The 15242-nt window shown below is 42.3% G+C and overlaps 1 protein-coding gene across 5 annotated transcripts in view; it reads left to right on the forward strand.

The window, feature by feature from the left end:
• Positions 1–6823: 6823 nt before the first annotated feature.
• The window catches only part of pitpnm3 (PITPNM family member 3), a 92692-nt gene continuing 84273 nt past the window's right edge, over positions 6824–15242 (forward strand). For 2 of the 5 annotated variants that reach the window (XM_037083540.1, XM_037083579.1), the window contains exon 1: positions 6824–8216. In XM_037083540.1, coding sequence (XP_036939435.1) covers positions 8192–8216 — 25 coding nt within the window. In that variant the 5' untranslated portion in view covers positions 6824–8191. The remainder of the gene's footprint in view (positions 8217–15242) is intronic. The other 3 variants (XM_037083560.1, XM_037083550.1, XM_037083570.1) reach the window with 3 other exon arrangements.

Genomic DNA, 15242 nt, shown 5'->3' on the forward strand with positions numbered 1-15242 from the left:
CAGAGGGGACACATCCAGATGTTGCGCTGGCCTGCAGGGACCAGCCTTTGACAGGGGACGTACAGTGACTGAATGAATTAGCTCGCATTGAATCAGCGCTCCCCTTACATTCTCTCAGGCTCGTCTCTGCTCTGCGTAGGCGTCTGAATACGTACAGGCTTTCACAGGCTCGAGCTCGGTGCACATCTCTCCTCTTTCAATCGAGGACTTAAAGGAAACGTCGGACTCTGCTGTCTTTACACCGACATAAAGAGCCGAGGTGGTTCTGGCATTTGGGAATGGGAGACAAGATAATCAAGAGCTAATTTGTAATTGTTCATTGTTATGGTTCAGGAATTTCAAATGTTTCTGTCAAGAGAAGTTCAAAAGACAAAGCTGAGTATTTTCATTTGTGACACCTCAGCAGGCTCCACTTAGTGTCTCACTGTGAGTCTGTGTTGTCGGCAAACCAGAGAACAGTGAGATCCATTCTCTGCTTTGTTATTTTAAACATGTATTTCAAACATGTATTTCTCTACATTTTGACTTTCTTTGCCTTTATCGAGTCAGACCAGGAACATTCACAAACACAATTAACAGTGTTTTGCACATTATTCTAATTCCTAATGGTCAGAGAGCTTCGACCTTGCCGGCAGCCAGTGCTGACTCATTATCAGTGCTAATTTCAGAACTGCAGAGGACACAATATGACTGCAGTGCATTCATGCTGCTTTGAGGGAGAAACTTACAGGTACATCCGGGCTGCTCTGTGACACTTTAAAACATTTTCAGCTGCTGTGCGGTACCAAAACCAGATGGATATGAGATCTTTTATGTTTTTTAACACCTTTTTGCTGTTCTCCAGGGATTATGCTCCTTTAAGTCAAATTATTTTCAGACTGCCTGAGATTTCATGAAACACCTGCGACTACTGGAAGTCTTTTGACTGTTTGCATCATTAATTCAGTCACAGCTCTGCTGTGTTGCTATGAATGATGGTGTCAGAACCAGCAGCTAGTTATGGAGTTTTGTGAAACAAGCCGAGTCCCTCCAGAGAGTCAACTAAACTCACGCTGTCGGACTGTGAGAGTGAAAAAGATTATCTATCAGCCTCAAAGCAGATGTGAGTCTGAAGCCGAGTGGCTACGACAGAGTTGTCGAGAAAAACTCAATATTTTTCATAATTTTTCTTATCACAGTGTGAGATACAGCGAGAATAGTCTCCGACACAGAGAATAACAGCAGGAGGAGCAGCGTGACCTTTTTTCCTCACCAGTGCATCACTCATCAACTCGTTCAACTTCCTGCTTTTCAGCAATCATAACAGGGAACAGAGAGCGAATGAGCTAAAGCCAAATGCTGCCTGCTGCTGAACTAAGCCTCTGTTGTTTATTTAGTGTTTAGCGATTAAAGCATGACAATAAGCCACTTTTTGATTATCATATCTCAAAGAAAATGAATCAAAGGAGATTATGTTGAATCAAAGGATGGAATTAATCATATCCAACACTTGAACAGTTTTTAAATATTTAATGCGGGAGATTTATGGAGTATTTCTAAATATTTCCATCATGTAAAAATACTGCATTAAACATAAAAAAAATGGTTCAGTGAAAGTATTAGAAGTGAAAGTTCTCATCATGCAAAATCTCCCATTTCAGATGCATCTTACAGTTCTGGTTTATTATTATCGAAGCATGAAGTAGTATACAAATACCCTAACCCATCATATCACATGTTTTGTTTATACAGTTTCATTTTCTAAAGCAACCAATAACAACAGCTGTCAAAAGGAAAGATTAATATACTTTATATTTATACTTATATACTTTAAAATGTTTCCTCCTAAATGTAGCATAAAGTAGTTTAGAATATGAATAATTTAAAGGGTAATTCTTTCAGTTTTTCGTGTGTTAACAGTTTCTACTGCACATGTGAAAAAAAGTGGCTTTGTGTCTTGTGGCTCCAGAGGAAGCTACATGTGATCTGGTAAATTACCTCCAGTGATGAGTTGCATTGTGGGAAATGTAGGCACCAAGTCTTAAAAAAAAAAAAAACACTGTTCACCTTTCTCATCACCTCTCATTTCACATGTTCTTCCTTTTCAAAAGAGCTAAAAAAAATTAGTATAAAGGATAAAATTCAAGATGAATGATAATGTATTTAAAATGTATATCATCAAGTGCTTGAAGACGAGGTCAGAGGTCGAGCTTCACTGCATGCATTCATTCATTATCTACACAAAAGCTTCCAGATGGATAGCAATTACAAAAGGGTCAGAACCAAATGAAATGTGTCCTTCATCAGTAAAAGCAGGAATATGAAGGAATATGTAATGTGTCTGTAACACGGCTGAGTAGTTCCAATCCACAGTCCCTGCCTGTGAAGAAGTGCCAGTCTACTATCTCAGCTTGTGTAAGAGCCGCTGTGACGCATGAGTGGATGAATATTTTAGTATAAATCATATTTTCAAAGCGTAGAATCATGAGCTTTAAGTTTGGCACTGACTGAGTGTTTGTTGTGCTTTCCCTCCCAAAATGTTGCTGAATTTTTTTTTTTCCTCTGACAGGAAATCTGCACCTGAGGTGCTAAATTCAGGTTTGCTGACTGCCAAGTACAGCATTGTATTTTGTGACTCTTTAATGGCTCCCAGAAAGCCTTACGTTGCTGAAACAGGTCTTGCCTTTGCTCTCTATGAGTCTCACAGTGCTAATAAACATCTGGGCCCCCGTGTACTATTTTATCAGAGTTTACCATGAATTTGAACTGCAGCCAACAAGTAAGCTCTGTCACTCCAGGTCCGGTGTTTATTCCAGGAGGTCGGCATCAGAGGAGCGAAGCTACAGGAGGCAGTGTGGAGGTTCTGGATGTGGTCACTGGAGCCGGAGAGGGGGAGCGAGCGAGCAGCAGAGTTCTGTATGTACTGGAGTTAACTCAGGACTTCAGATGATACAGTATATAATTATGTGGCAGTCGTTAATTCATGATGTGATGAAGGCATGGCTCAGAGTTTCGGCAGCAGAGACGAGCTGTGTTTGTGTGGCGGTGATTTGACTGACGCACTTCGAAGGAGAGGCTGGTTTCTTAAACGACTCCGACTCTGCAGATCTGTGGAGAGGGAGATGGAGCTGAGTTATCACTGGTGAGGCAGAAATTATGAGTTGTTTTCACGAGAGATATGGGGCAGATTACATGTAATATGTAGAATTCCTGCATTAACACACATAACATCATCTATTTTATTCTGTATAAGAGGAACTCGCAACTTAGAACTTGCAGTCTCTGCATTATCTTGAAACCATATTCTCTACAACATAATTATTGGCGTCATGGACAGGATTGGAAGAAGAGAGAGGGACACCCCGATGCTGTGTCTTGGGCTCTGGGTGACAATGAATGATGCCAAATCACAACCATGTTCGAGCAAAGACGAGTCCTATATTTTCCTCAGGGTAATGGTGTGTTTCATTTGGTTTTACTGTTGTTATAACTTCCAGGATAAGTGTCAGAGGAAGAACGTCAGTGGACAAGATCAAATGAGCCTGCCCTCGTGAGAAAAACTACCATGTCGGTCGAAAACAAAAGCAGCTTATCTTGAACCATATTTAGTTTAGTGATTATTACAGTTGGACAGGAGGAAGTGAGAAGAAGTAAGAGCGAAAAGAGTTTGTGTTGGGAGGTGGTGAAACCAGAAGGTGAGTTATTTTATTCATGAACTTACTTATAAACAATGAGGGCTTGTTGTTCCCCTGAAGGAGCAGCACAGTATCACAAAAGGATTGCAAAATATTAAGGATTAAATATATCAGGGTTGTTTTTTTTTTTTTTTTTTGTTCCCGTTTGATGTCAGCGGTGAAATCACTCTCTTCTGATGTGAAAGTGCTCTGCAATTTGAGACCTCACTGGCAGCGAAAGAGACATTCCATTTATTCAATTAGCCTTTTTTTCTCACTTGTTTCCAGTCAGTACAGCCATTTGGTCTAATCAGCACTATCCGTCTCACTGGCTTCCTGGGCTTTAAGGCCGTTTCCTGTTAGTTTTCATTGGTGCGATCTCTGTTCAATGATCTGGGCCAGATGTATACTGTCACCAACTTTCATGAACAACACAAATTGGCTGCGTGTATTCCTAGAAGAGTTTGGCAACAATGCAGCATGTCCAGCTCACAAATTTCCAGGATTACGGTCCGGCCACAGGCATTTTCCTCTATCAAATCAATATTCATTTGTGTGGACGAGGCTGCCAAATGACACCACGGCCAGAGCATCCGGGGACTGTGTGACCTCATGTGTGGTCGCAGAGGAAGAACTACGCTACATCATGACCACTTATACTATAAAGTGTGTGCCAGTGAGGAAAAACCTGTGTTGCACCAATTCGGGTCAGGTAGCACAGGTCAAGATTAAAAAGGAATTAGAAACACACATTAGGTAGAACATCTGTCAGATTAGACCAGATTTCATAGCTGGATTAAAAGGATTTATAGCTGAGGGAAAAAGATTTTATATGCTTCATTTCTCTTCATCCCTGGAAAGCGAGTAGAAAGAGAGAAAAAGAAATCAGACTGACAGATGCTCGAGCAGAAGCTTCGTTTTGATAGGCTTGGTTTTATTTTGCAACACTTCTTGTTAAAGCCCCAAAAGATTTTCTCTCCTCTGCTTGGGTGACTGGCCCCGTGTGACCGAGGTGGCACCTGCTGCTCCAGTGATGGATGGGTGGATGACAGGGGTGGCGGCTGTCACCCCTTCATCCTTAGGCTGCGATGATTCATTGTCCTGCTGCTCTTCGTCTCAACACCTCATCTACTCCGTAACCACATCCTGCATAGGGATAAAATACAACACAGGCTGCCTGTGTGACATTACAACGACTTGCATCGACTTTATATGTAATATTATGTTTAATTCATGCAATATGCCAGTGCAGGCCTATAATTCTGCTGTGATTTAATGTCATATCTCGTAAAGATATGAAATAACCAAACTATATAAGAGACAACATACTGTGACACTCACAATGACTTTTAACTTACTTTGTTTTAAATATTCTCTATAAATTATGTAATATTTGTGTGCAGACTTATGATTCATGTCCTTCTGCTTCTTTTACTATCTCTGCCAAGAAGGTTTCACCTGTGTCTGTTTACCTGTTTGTTTTCCCTGTTGGTTTGTCATCAGGATTACCATAAAAACTACCAAATGGATTATCACAAAACTTGGATGGAGGTTGGGTCTTGGCCCAGAATGGAACCCATAAACTTTTGGTGCGGATCTGGAAAAAGGGAAAGAGCCAGGAAGTGTTTCTCACTTTCTTTAAAGAGGCACTCTGTAGTTGAAGGTAGAAAATTTAGCTCAGACTTTAAATATTGACAGTACTAATGAAGTGATAATACAATTCAGATCTACTTATTTTTTTTGCCATAACTGAATAAACAAACTGTTCTCGGAAGAAAATAAGGTCCATGAACAATGTTTGAACCAAGAAAGGTGGCAGGGTCCGCCACATATAAACAAAGTCAGACAATATGAGATTGTGTTGTCCTTTTAAGTTTTATTCTGTGTTTTTCCAGTAATATTTGTGTATATGATTAATGTTCTCCTCTTCATCCTCACACCACTTCTACTGTATACAGTGGATGTGTGATAACCACAGCCTGCGTAAGGAAACGTATACAACACAAGCTTCTTTTATGATATTGCAATGACTTTTATCTGCTAACTGTAATATTATACTGAATTCAGGCAACATGCATGTGCAGACGTAGTTATTCAGATGTGATTTATTGCCCTTCCCCCTCATATCACATAAAAAACGCTTTTAATCAGGCCAGAGATGTGATAACATGACAGTTTATGTTTAATATTCTGCTTAATTCTTGTAACGTTTGTGTTCAGACACATTGTTATACAGTGATTTATTGTCCTGCTCTTCATCTCCATACCTCTCCTCTATGTCCTCTTGTATACAGTAGATATGTGACAGCCACACTCTACATGAGGAAAATATGAAACGTGGGCCGGTTGTTTGACATTGCGATGACTTTTATCTGTTTCAAATCTACTTTCATGTTTAATTCATGAAATATGCCACCACAGAACTATAGTTCTGCTGTGATTTATCATAATATCTCATGGTGTATTCTTTTATTTAGCCTAATATGCACCAGCCACACCTTAGACAACATATCATGACACCTGACACTTGAAAATGACTTTGACCTACTTGATTATTTTAATGTTCTGTGTAATTCCTCTATCATCATGGAATCAATTTACCTTTACTCATTAACCTGATGTAATTATACATTAACTGCGACTGAATTTGGATTATTTCCGTTGTTATCAGTCCACTTCAACACTGATGTTAGTCGCTGCTGGTGGAAACAAAACTCTTGCTGAATGCTGCTTCACAGTGAAAGCTTTTAACTCACTAATTAATGGGAGAAGTTTTGGGAGAAGTTATAAGAAATAAAATGTGCTTAGCGTAACCACTTTCTTAACAATGATTCTTCGACAGTTCTATGGGGATCAGGACAAGCTTGTCACTGGTTTCAGACACATGTTCAAGCAGGGAGCCCAGCTGTGGCAGAAATGCAAATCCCTGCCTGCTGTGGCGAGTCAAAGTCGGGCCAGGCCGGCAGATGTGATGGAAAAAGGGCATTACAGAGTTCATTAAATCTCATTAAAGTAAAGCTTTTGTTGATTCTAGCGCCCCCTTTTGACAAACGTGGTATTACACCAGTGCCAGCTGTCGTAAAGACAGCATTTGTGAGTGTAAGAAAGACCGCAGGATGGATGGCACACATATGTGTTTATATGCGATATATGTGATCAATAATGATTAATAATAACCATGTAAAAATACTTTCGCTGATGGTCTCGTTTTGCTGTTACAGGTGATTTACATTCATCAGAGGAATCAAGATACTGTTTCAAAAACACTTTAAAGCAACACAATCAGCATATTTGCAGACTTCCCAGCATGCATTGTTTGAGTTAAAAACCGTCCTGAGACCCTTTTTTCCATAGTTTGAAGAAAATGTGTGTTGGATGGAAACATGCTGTGTTTCATCATGAGAGAAGTCCTGAAACATTATTGATTCATCCAGTGTGACTGCTGATTCTGATGTGATTCATTCCTCTTCATTACCATATTTTCATGACAATAAACTATTTCAACATGGATGTACTGCATTAAACACGGGAGACAACACGTGCATGTGTGGCGCTCAGACTGACCTACTTCATACTGTATGTAAACGTGTGTGCAGACTTGTGATTTATGCACCTCACAGCTCTTCATACAGTGCCAACCACACCCTGCACAGCCAGGAATCACAACACGCGCTGCATCTGTTTGCTTTGAATGTAATAAAATGTCTCATCCATGTGATATTTGTCAACAGACTTGTGATCCTGCAGATAAGAAAAAAAAAAAATCCAACGGGAGTCAGATTGGAAATGTGAAAAACTCTCTGATGAAATGAGTCGTGCCAGTGACGAAACACACCAGCTGCTGATTAAAGCTTCTGAATTCACTTGAGCAGCTGTGTTTGGGTCTTCATTCGGCGACACTTCTTCTTCTTCTTGAGCATTATTATTTTTTTATTTGCAAAGTCAGGGGACGGTGTGAGGGGGAAGAGGACGGACGCCCTTCAGCCGCAGCAGCAGCAGCAGCAGCAGCAGCCGCGGACGTGCGCGCACCGCTGGAGGCAGTCGAGCTGCAGACGGAGGCTCGTTTCGGAGGAACTCCGGCTGATGTTAGCGGCGGAGAGAGGCGAGCAGAGGAGACGCGGAGCTGCCGAGGGAAAGGCATGACATGTGAGCCAAGTCTGCACAGATACAACAAATTACCCAAAGTATGAGTGCGGCAGGGGCGGGTCGATGCTCGGAGGGACTTGACACAGGTGAATGAGCGCCCTGCTGCACGTCCCCTCTCTCTCTGTGTGGTTTTTTTTTTCTTGTATCCTGGTTTCCCTCTCCACGGCTCCTGTCGCTGCTTCACCCTGCGCGGCGTCAAGGTGCAGCGGGGACGGGAGGGAGGCAGAGCCGCTGTTTTTTTTTTTTTTTGGTTTTTTTTTTTATGTTTTTTTTTTGGTTTTTTTTTTGATTAACTATCCGACATCATCTAGCGCAGAGGAGGAACGACGCGACGGCTTTTTAAGCTGCTGAGTGACCGCAGAGAGCGAGACGCGCACACTGGAGACGACACTATGTCAAAGGAGAGCAGAGGAAAAGGTAAGAGGGGGGAGACGCTGCATGCCTGGTCTCGTGCTCACAGGTAGAAAACGTGCGTCTCGTGCCGCTGCTGCTGGATGTTGGCGCGCGCAGCTGCACGGACGGATGGAGGCGATCTGGAGGAATGCGTGTCCAAACAGCAAACAGACCCGGTCCAGCCGTGGTGGTGTCTTGCCTGTCCTGGTGTTGCAACGAAATGTGTGACCCGTGAGATTCGGTGACGCTGCAGGGTCAAATGCAAAAAAAACAACCAAAAAACAAAAACCCTACTACTACAAAAAAACTGTCTGACTGACCAAATATTGACAGGTGAGCTGTCATTGACCAACAGACACACCTGCAGACCGGTGTGTCCACCGCTGTGTGGCTGACCCTGTCTTGAATATTGAGTGACACTATTTTTAGAAGCAGCCATTGAAATTCAGGATGTGACCGCAGCAAAAAAAAAAAAAAAAACTACTTTTGCAAATGCAGCTGAGATTCCCAGCCAGGTCACACAAGACAGAGAAGCGTCAGACCGTAAATCAGAAAAATAAACAGACGCCACAAGGTTAAACCAGGAGGAATGGTGAGGGAGTAACACAGATGAGTTCAGTGCATTGCTATTAATAGCAGGCTGCCCTTCATGCAGCTCATTTGATTGCTAAATTGGATGTGTGGTATGTGAGAGAGTTTTGACAGGAGAGAATGAGCGAGCCGTCTGAAGTCGTGACATTTCTGCAGCATGAAAAGGTTTTTTGTTTTTTTGTCGCCCGTTCAAAAGGATTCCTCTGCTGCTCAGACGTGCCACCTGTTGCATTGTGCTGTTGGTTTAATGTAACAGTGCTTTTAAGTCGTGCTTGGATTTGTTGTCTTTCTCGGTGCAGCTGCACATTTTTCATACTTTGTGTACAGGACACACGTTTCTGTTTTTGGTTTGTTTTGATTTGAAATGTCTGGGTGACTTTTCTTCAGCCGGAGGTCCTGGCTTGGATTTCTTTGTGCCGTCGTGCATCTGCCTTGCTGAAGAGCCTCTGAGCAAGTCGACTGAAGTCCATCCATGCTTCAGGCTTTCTGCTCTGCATGTGGCCTTTGTGCTCTGACCTTTCTCCGTGGGGCGAGAGCGGAGGGGGAATTTCCCTGCAGGGATCGATAGAATATAAGATCATTTAGACTCTCAGTAACGAGTGTCACCAGAGAGGGGATATTTTATTCATTCAGCGAGGTCTGGGTTTGGGTTTGCTTCAAAATATTGCTGCCTCAGAAGCTTCCTCCCTTTACACAAGGGTGCAGTGACATACACAGTGGAAAGTCTCCAGAAATATATGCATGAAATATGTTCCTTTTTTTCAACACGCTGATTCAGAAAAAGTGCCAGGCTGAGGTGCGGAGTCGTATTGACCCATTCAACTCTGGACTGATACATAAAATCTCCCTTCAGCTCTGTGAATTTCGAAAGAATGTATTTTCTGTATCTGCTACTTCCCACGCTCCGGTGTTGCTATTGTAGACTGTATCCATGCTGCTTTTAGTGAGTGAGCTATTCTTGACAAAGACTAGCGCTCCCAAAACCAAGTGGAGACGCTCTGGCTTGCATCATTTTCCTAAAAAGTCACTACACACATATTGAATTTTCTGAAGGGGATCTCTCGTGACTGTGCACATCAAAATCTGTCTGACAGGTTTTTTGGAAGTACTGCTGCATATTGGGTTGGTTTGGTCTGGAGACCATAAGCGTGTAAATGAAAGGAGTCTGGTGGTGTGGAGTTAGAAAGAAGTGAGTTTATCTAACAGGATGACTGACAACCACTCTGGAAAAACAACACACAGTAGATCATCGCTCCCGAAACATCATGATTCTTGCAGCGATACACGTACTGGAAAGACCGTCATTACGTATGTAGCTGCAGTTAAATGATTCACGTGAGCTAACTTTGATATGTTAGTAGGTTCAGATAATTCACTCTGGTCTCCTGAATGAAAGTCCTGTGCACCCCAGCCTACACCCTATGTGGACTTTTTTTCGCTCTTTCTGCTACTCACTACCTGACTTCCTCCTTTGCTGCCGCGAGAACTGCTACAGCCAGTAGAGGTCGCCGCCTAGCGAGAAACAAAAAAATTGGGTAGTTGTAAGCTGCTTTCCAAGTCAGTTTTTCTGACAATAACGGGTCATTGCTAGCATACTGTTGGGGATCCAGTTGCACTGTGGGTATTGTAGGCGGCAGGCATTTACATTAAAAAGAAGTCTCTTGTTACTGATTTTTTCCCTTTTTTTTTTAGCCCACACTGTGAGGCTAACAGTGCATTGCCAAATCGATAGACCACTCTTTTAACAATCTTTAGCAATGTCACAACAATTTGAGATCGAGTTATGAGGATTTGAAGAAAGACTGGCACAGCAGACTCACAAAACCAATAAATGGGTTGTAAATCATCCTTCTCACGAAACAAATATATAAGGGATGATGCTTAATATTCTTCTCATTTTGAAACTGAAGTGCAGATATTTTGGGTTGGGTTTGTTTGCATGTTGATTGTGTACTAATTGGTCTAAATATACATTTCTGTACATGTAGATATCGGTGTAGTCTCTTAATTCACCGTGTGTGTGTTTTACTCGAGAAATCAAGCAGTCCTATTTTTAGAAGACAATCTTACAAAGACAAATTAGACCCTCTGACTGCACGGGAAAACATTTTTTTTTTTCTTTATAACACCGGCTGCAACTGGATGTCTTCTCCGGTTAATCTTAATTATATTGCACTGAGCCACACCGTAAAATTCACTCACTAATGGAAACTACACTGTGAGGGCCTTAAATTATTTCAGCCGAGCTCTATAAAATCATGTTAACCCTGCGATGCTCCAGCAGGCCGGTGGCAGATTGATGGCAGCGTGCAGTATGTGTGAGGTTACTGTTGGTACACTCATATCTCAAGCATGCAGTGTGTCATTAAATGTCGCTTGACCTCAGTTCACAGCACAACTTGTGACATAGAGTGATTCTCATGGAAATATTCTTCAAAGTCCCACCAATATGGCCAGGACAGACTTTTTAATTTCATGACTTTCAATTACGTACGCAGATCTTATCTGAGTCATTTTCAATTATAAGAGGGCTGCAGGGGATCCCACACTTCTTAATTCTAATTTCAGTTTTCTGTCTTCATTCACTTACGAAGCATAAACTGCATTATTATCAAGAATAGGCACTGTGTAATACTGTAAAAAGCGAGAGTGACAAAGGCGTGCTGTGTATTTAACAACCAGCGTTTATGGACTATTTAAGTGTTTACAGTTTGTGGTGTCTTCTTTCAGCTTTCTGCAGAAACGTCCGTGGATCTGTGCCCAGATTCAGTGGCTGTCAATTAAAACCGATGAGAGTCCCACGTTTAATCATTCAAATATTGAAAGATAATTTGAGCAGAGTAATAAGAATTTAGGAATCATGAGGGCTGTGCTGAGTAAAGATTCAGTCCTCGAACTGAAGGAGCTATGACTAATTTAAAATCATATTAACGGATCTGGTCCAAACTGGAAGACTGAACTATTGGATGGATCACCATGAACGTTTGCACAGACGTTGATTGTCCCCGGATGATGAATCCGGGGACAATCAACGTCTTGTACAAATATCCATGCTTCCCAGAGGATGAACCCCAAATGACTTTTTTTGACCCTTTTCTCTCGAACAGTTTTGTCTGAAATTTCTCGACAAACGTTGGGGGAATTGTTGTGAAATTTCCAACGAAATTCATGGTCGACAGAGGCTCAATCCTGCTGACTTTGTTGAACCCTTGACCTTTCTATCTGGTGCCGCCATCAGGACAAGATTTTAGAAAGCTAACACGATAAGCTAGGATGGGAAAGATGTTTCATAATTGCCTTTCATTGGTTACATAGTTAACGTTGTGAAAAAGTTGCAGTTTGCTTTACTTTAGGCACCAGAACTGCTTGGTTAGGTTTCAGATCAAATCAATGTTTTGGTCAGTACACAATTAAAGTTAAACTGGCAATAGACAACTTTTGCTTTAACCTGCCATTCTGAGGTGAACGCTTATTACATAGTGTAATGGATAAATTAATAAAATTACACCATGTGAAGTTTGGCTGCCACTGGGATGGATTTCTTCCTCAAAAATGAAAGTCACATTACAGCATAAAGGAAGCGCTCCTGCCATTGCGTAAACAAAACAGAAGAGGCATTGTTCTCCCAGGGCGCCATCCCCGGGTAACGGTGGAACAACTTGAATAACAGGGGAAACTCTACACTGCACTGAGGAGGCAAAGAAGGTGAAGAGGGAGAGTGACAGACACCACGGTGAGACAAGAGCGAGCACACGGAAAAATCACTCAAACAAGGGCGTGCCGGTGTTGTGTTAAAGTCTGTTCCCTCGCTGATATGTGTCTCCCCTTAACACTGGAACATGAGACTGTTCAAAACATTCTTTCTTTATGAGTCAGTAACAGAACCTACATACTGATGAAACCGGATGTTTGTGCTGCCCTAGCACTGCGTTAGCCATGCTGCTAATACTGACAGTGGCCGCCGAGAGCTAGGAGAGGAGAATTTTCAAAAGTTGTCTGTTTCTGCTTCAAGTTGTGTTCAACGCTGTGGAAGTCCCGGTGAGTAAAGAATCAGGGCTAAAGTTGGCAAAAATAAGTAGAAATAAACCATTTCTTCTTGCTCTTTCCCACTATGAAGTGGAAACTAAAAAACATGAAGCTACCTTATGTTGAAACACAATCACATTGAGACCTTTTTGCACACTAAAAAAACGAAACCCTAACTATTGAGCTAACGCCCACGGGCTCACAGAGCTGCTAGCATAGCTGTTGAATCTTGCTGAGTAAACAGTCAAAGCTGCCAACTGGCTGTCGGCCAGTTCACTAAATTTTTCTCATTTAATTGTTCTTTCAGCGGGGGGAAATACAGATGCTCATTCCCAGCTGCGCCCTGCTTCTCATTCAAACACTTTCACACCTGCGGACGTCTCAGTCTTTTCTTTGGCCACTGAGGAATTACAACAGAGGGTGCATCTTCTTAACGGGGCCCTCAATTTAATCAGCCGGTGTGGGAATTCGAACTGAAGCACTACAGTTACACACCTGTTTCTCTTTCCTTGAGCTACAGTACTTCCACCCCCACTGCATTAGCTGCTGCTGGAAGCCAGAGAGGCATTACGCTGCCAAATCTCTTTAACTTTTGCTTTTCTAATCAGCCTGGCTCATCTTCGTCGTCCCTTCTCCCAGAGTCGACCTGACCCCTGCTGCTCATCCTCCCCTTAGATTCATAGACCGTTCCGGGGCTCTGTGTGAGGTTTAGCACCATTTCAGATTTTGTATTCCTCATATTTTTTGAGGAAATTGGATGCGATGAGAGGTGTTTTTTTTCTTTTCTTTTTATGTTCTGTCCAAATAAAATAAATGGGAAGCCTACCTGCTGTTTTGCTGAGATTCAGCGTCGAGCTAAAAATAGCTAGGGGCCGAAGGATGCTGATGAACAGTCTCCCCCTCCTCCCTCAGCTTCCTTCTCTCTCTCTCTCTGAACAGGTGAATATAGTGAGAGCTAACCATTTGCCAGTGTTTGATGCTGTCAGTGATTCCCCAAAACCCAGGTCCTACCTCCGTTTATGACATGATAAACACTTTATACAGCAACAGCTTTTCTTTGTGTGGCGTCGTCGTCGTGCTGGCAAATGGTCCCCAGACAGCCTGCTCGACAAGCAGCACCACAATGTTCTCTGAACGCTACAGAGGCGTGTGCTAATGCATTCAGCCCGTGACCTCTGCTATTTTATTTGATCATGCAAAAACAGTGTTAATTTAAATTTAATAGCTGTTTGTCATGGGGAAGCACACTGGGCTTGTGTCGGGGAGCAGCTACTCACAATGCACACAGCAGCCGGCCCGGTGCTGCGAGAGGCTCACCTGGAGCCGCAGCACCAGCCCAGTGTCTTGACGTCACACCGGTTTTTGAATACAGAGTGGAAGGCAGAGACAGTGTTTTTTTTTCCTTCTTTTTTCTTTTTCGCCTCTCCTTTTCAGATTCCTGGCTATGAAGAAGCTCTTGGGCTCTTGAGATTGGGCACAATTACTCAGCTCTCTAATACTAGCCTCTTGATAATAACATGAAGTTTAAAAAATCCTGTCTGAAGTGCCGGCTGGGAGGAAATCTTTTGGCAGGTCCGTGCCATTTTTTTTTCTGTTTTGCTGATATGTTGGAAGCACCTGTCGAAGAGCATCCGGTTGAATCGTCAATCACTCCGTCAACTTGTGAACTGGCTTTTCAAGAACTGTCCAAATTAAAGCTGAAAACAATTCAAGTCAATCAGCAGAAAATGAGCAGGGATTTTGATGATGAATTGAAATAATACTTAAAGGAACAATTCCAAAAGATTTGGTGATTCCAGCCTCTCATATCTGTTCATGTGCCTTTTTTCTTTGACTTATATGATAGTTAAAGTAACATTTTTAAAGTTTGGACAGCTTGTTTGACAATACATGCAGTTATAAAGACCTTGGGATCTGCAACTGCCTGCTTCCACACGTCTGATTCAGTGATCAGCTCCTCATCGAGCTCTGCTGAAGCCTGATAACGACCCATACATTTGAATCAGGTGTGTTGTGGTGGGCAAACATCTCAAACATGCAGGAAAGGGGTGGTGGTGAAACACTGGGTATAACATGTGATGGGGATGTTCTGATGCTTTCATATATTTTACAGGCTAATCAAGAACGTAATTGCCTGATTAATCTTTAATGAAAACAATTATTAGCTGGCTCACCCTCAAGCCCTATTCGGGCTGTGCTAGATGTCCTCAGTATTACCCAGGGACCTCTGGTAATTTGTCTTAATTGCAGGGGACGTCTGTGATCTTAATCCTGGGCGAATCTTCCTTGTCTGTGACTTGTAAAGTAAAAATGCCACCCTTATTATGTACCAGCACTGAGGTCATGTGATGATACTGTACAGTGCAGCAGCGCTGATCGACATGTCGATGATTTGTTGTTGAACAAGTGGGAAATTTGATCGCGTGCTCTTAA

This window comes from Acanthopagrus latus, chromosome 2 (assembly GCF_904848185.1).
Source record: "Acanthopagrus latus isolate v.2019 chromosome 2, fAcaLat1.1, whole genome shotgun sequence".
Classification (NCBI taxonomy): domain Eukaryota; kingdom Metazoa; phylum Chordata; class Actinopteri; order Spariformes; family Sparidae; genus Acanthopagrus; species Acanthopagrus latus.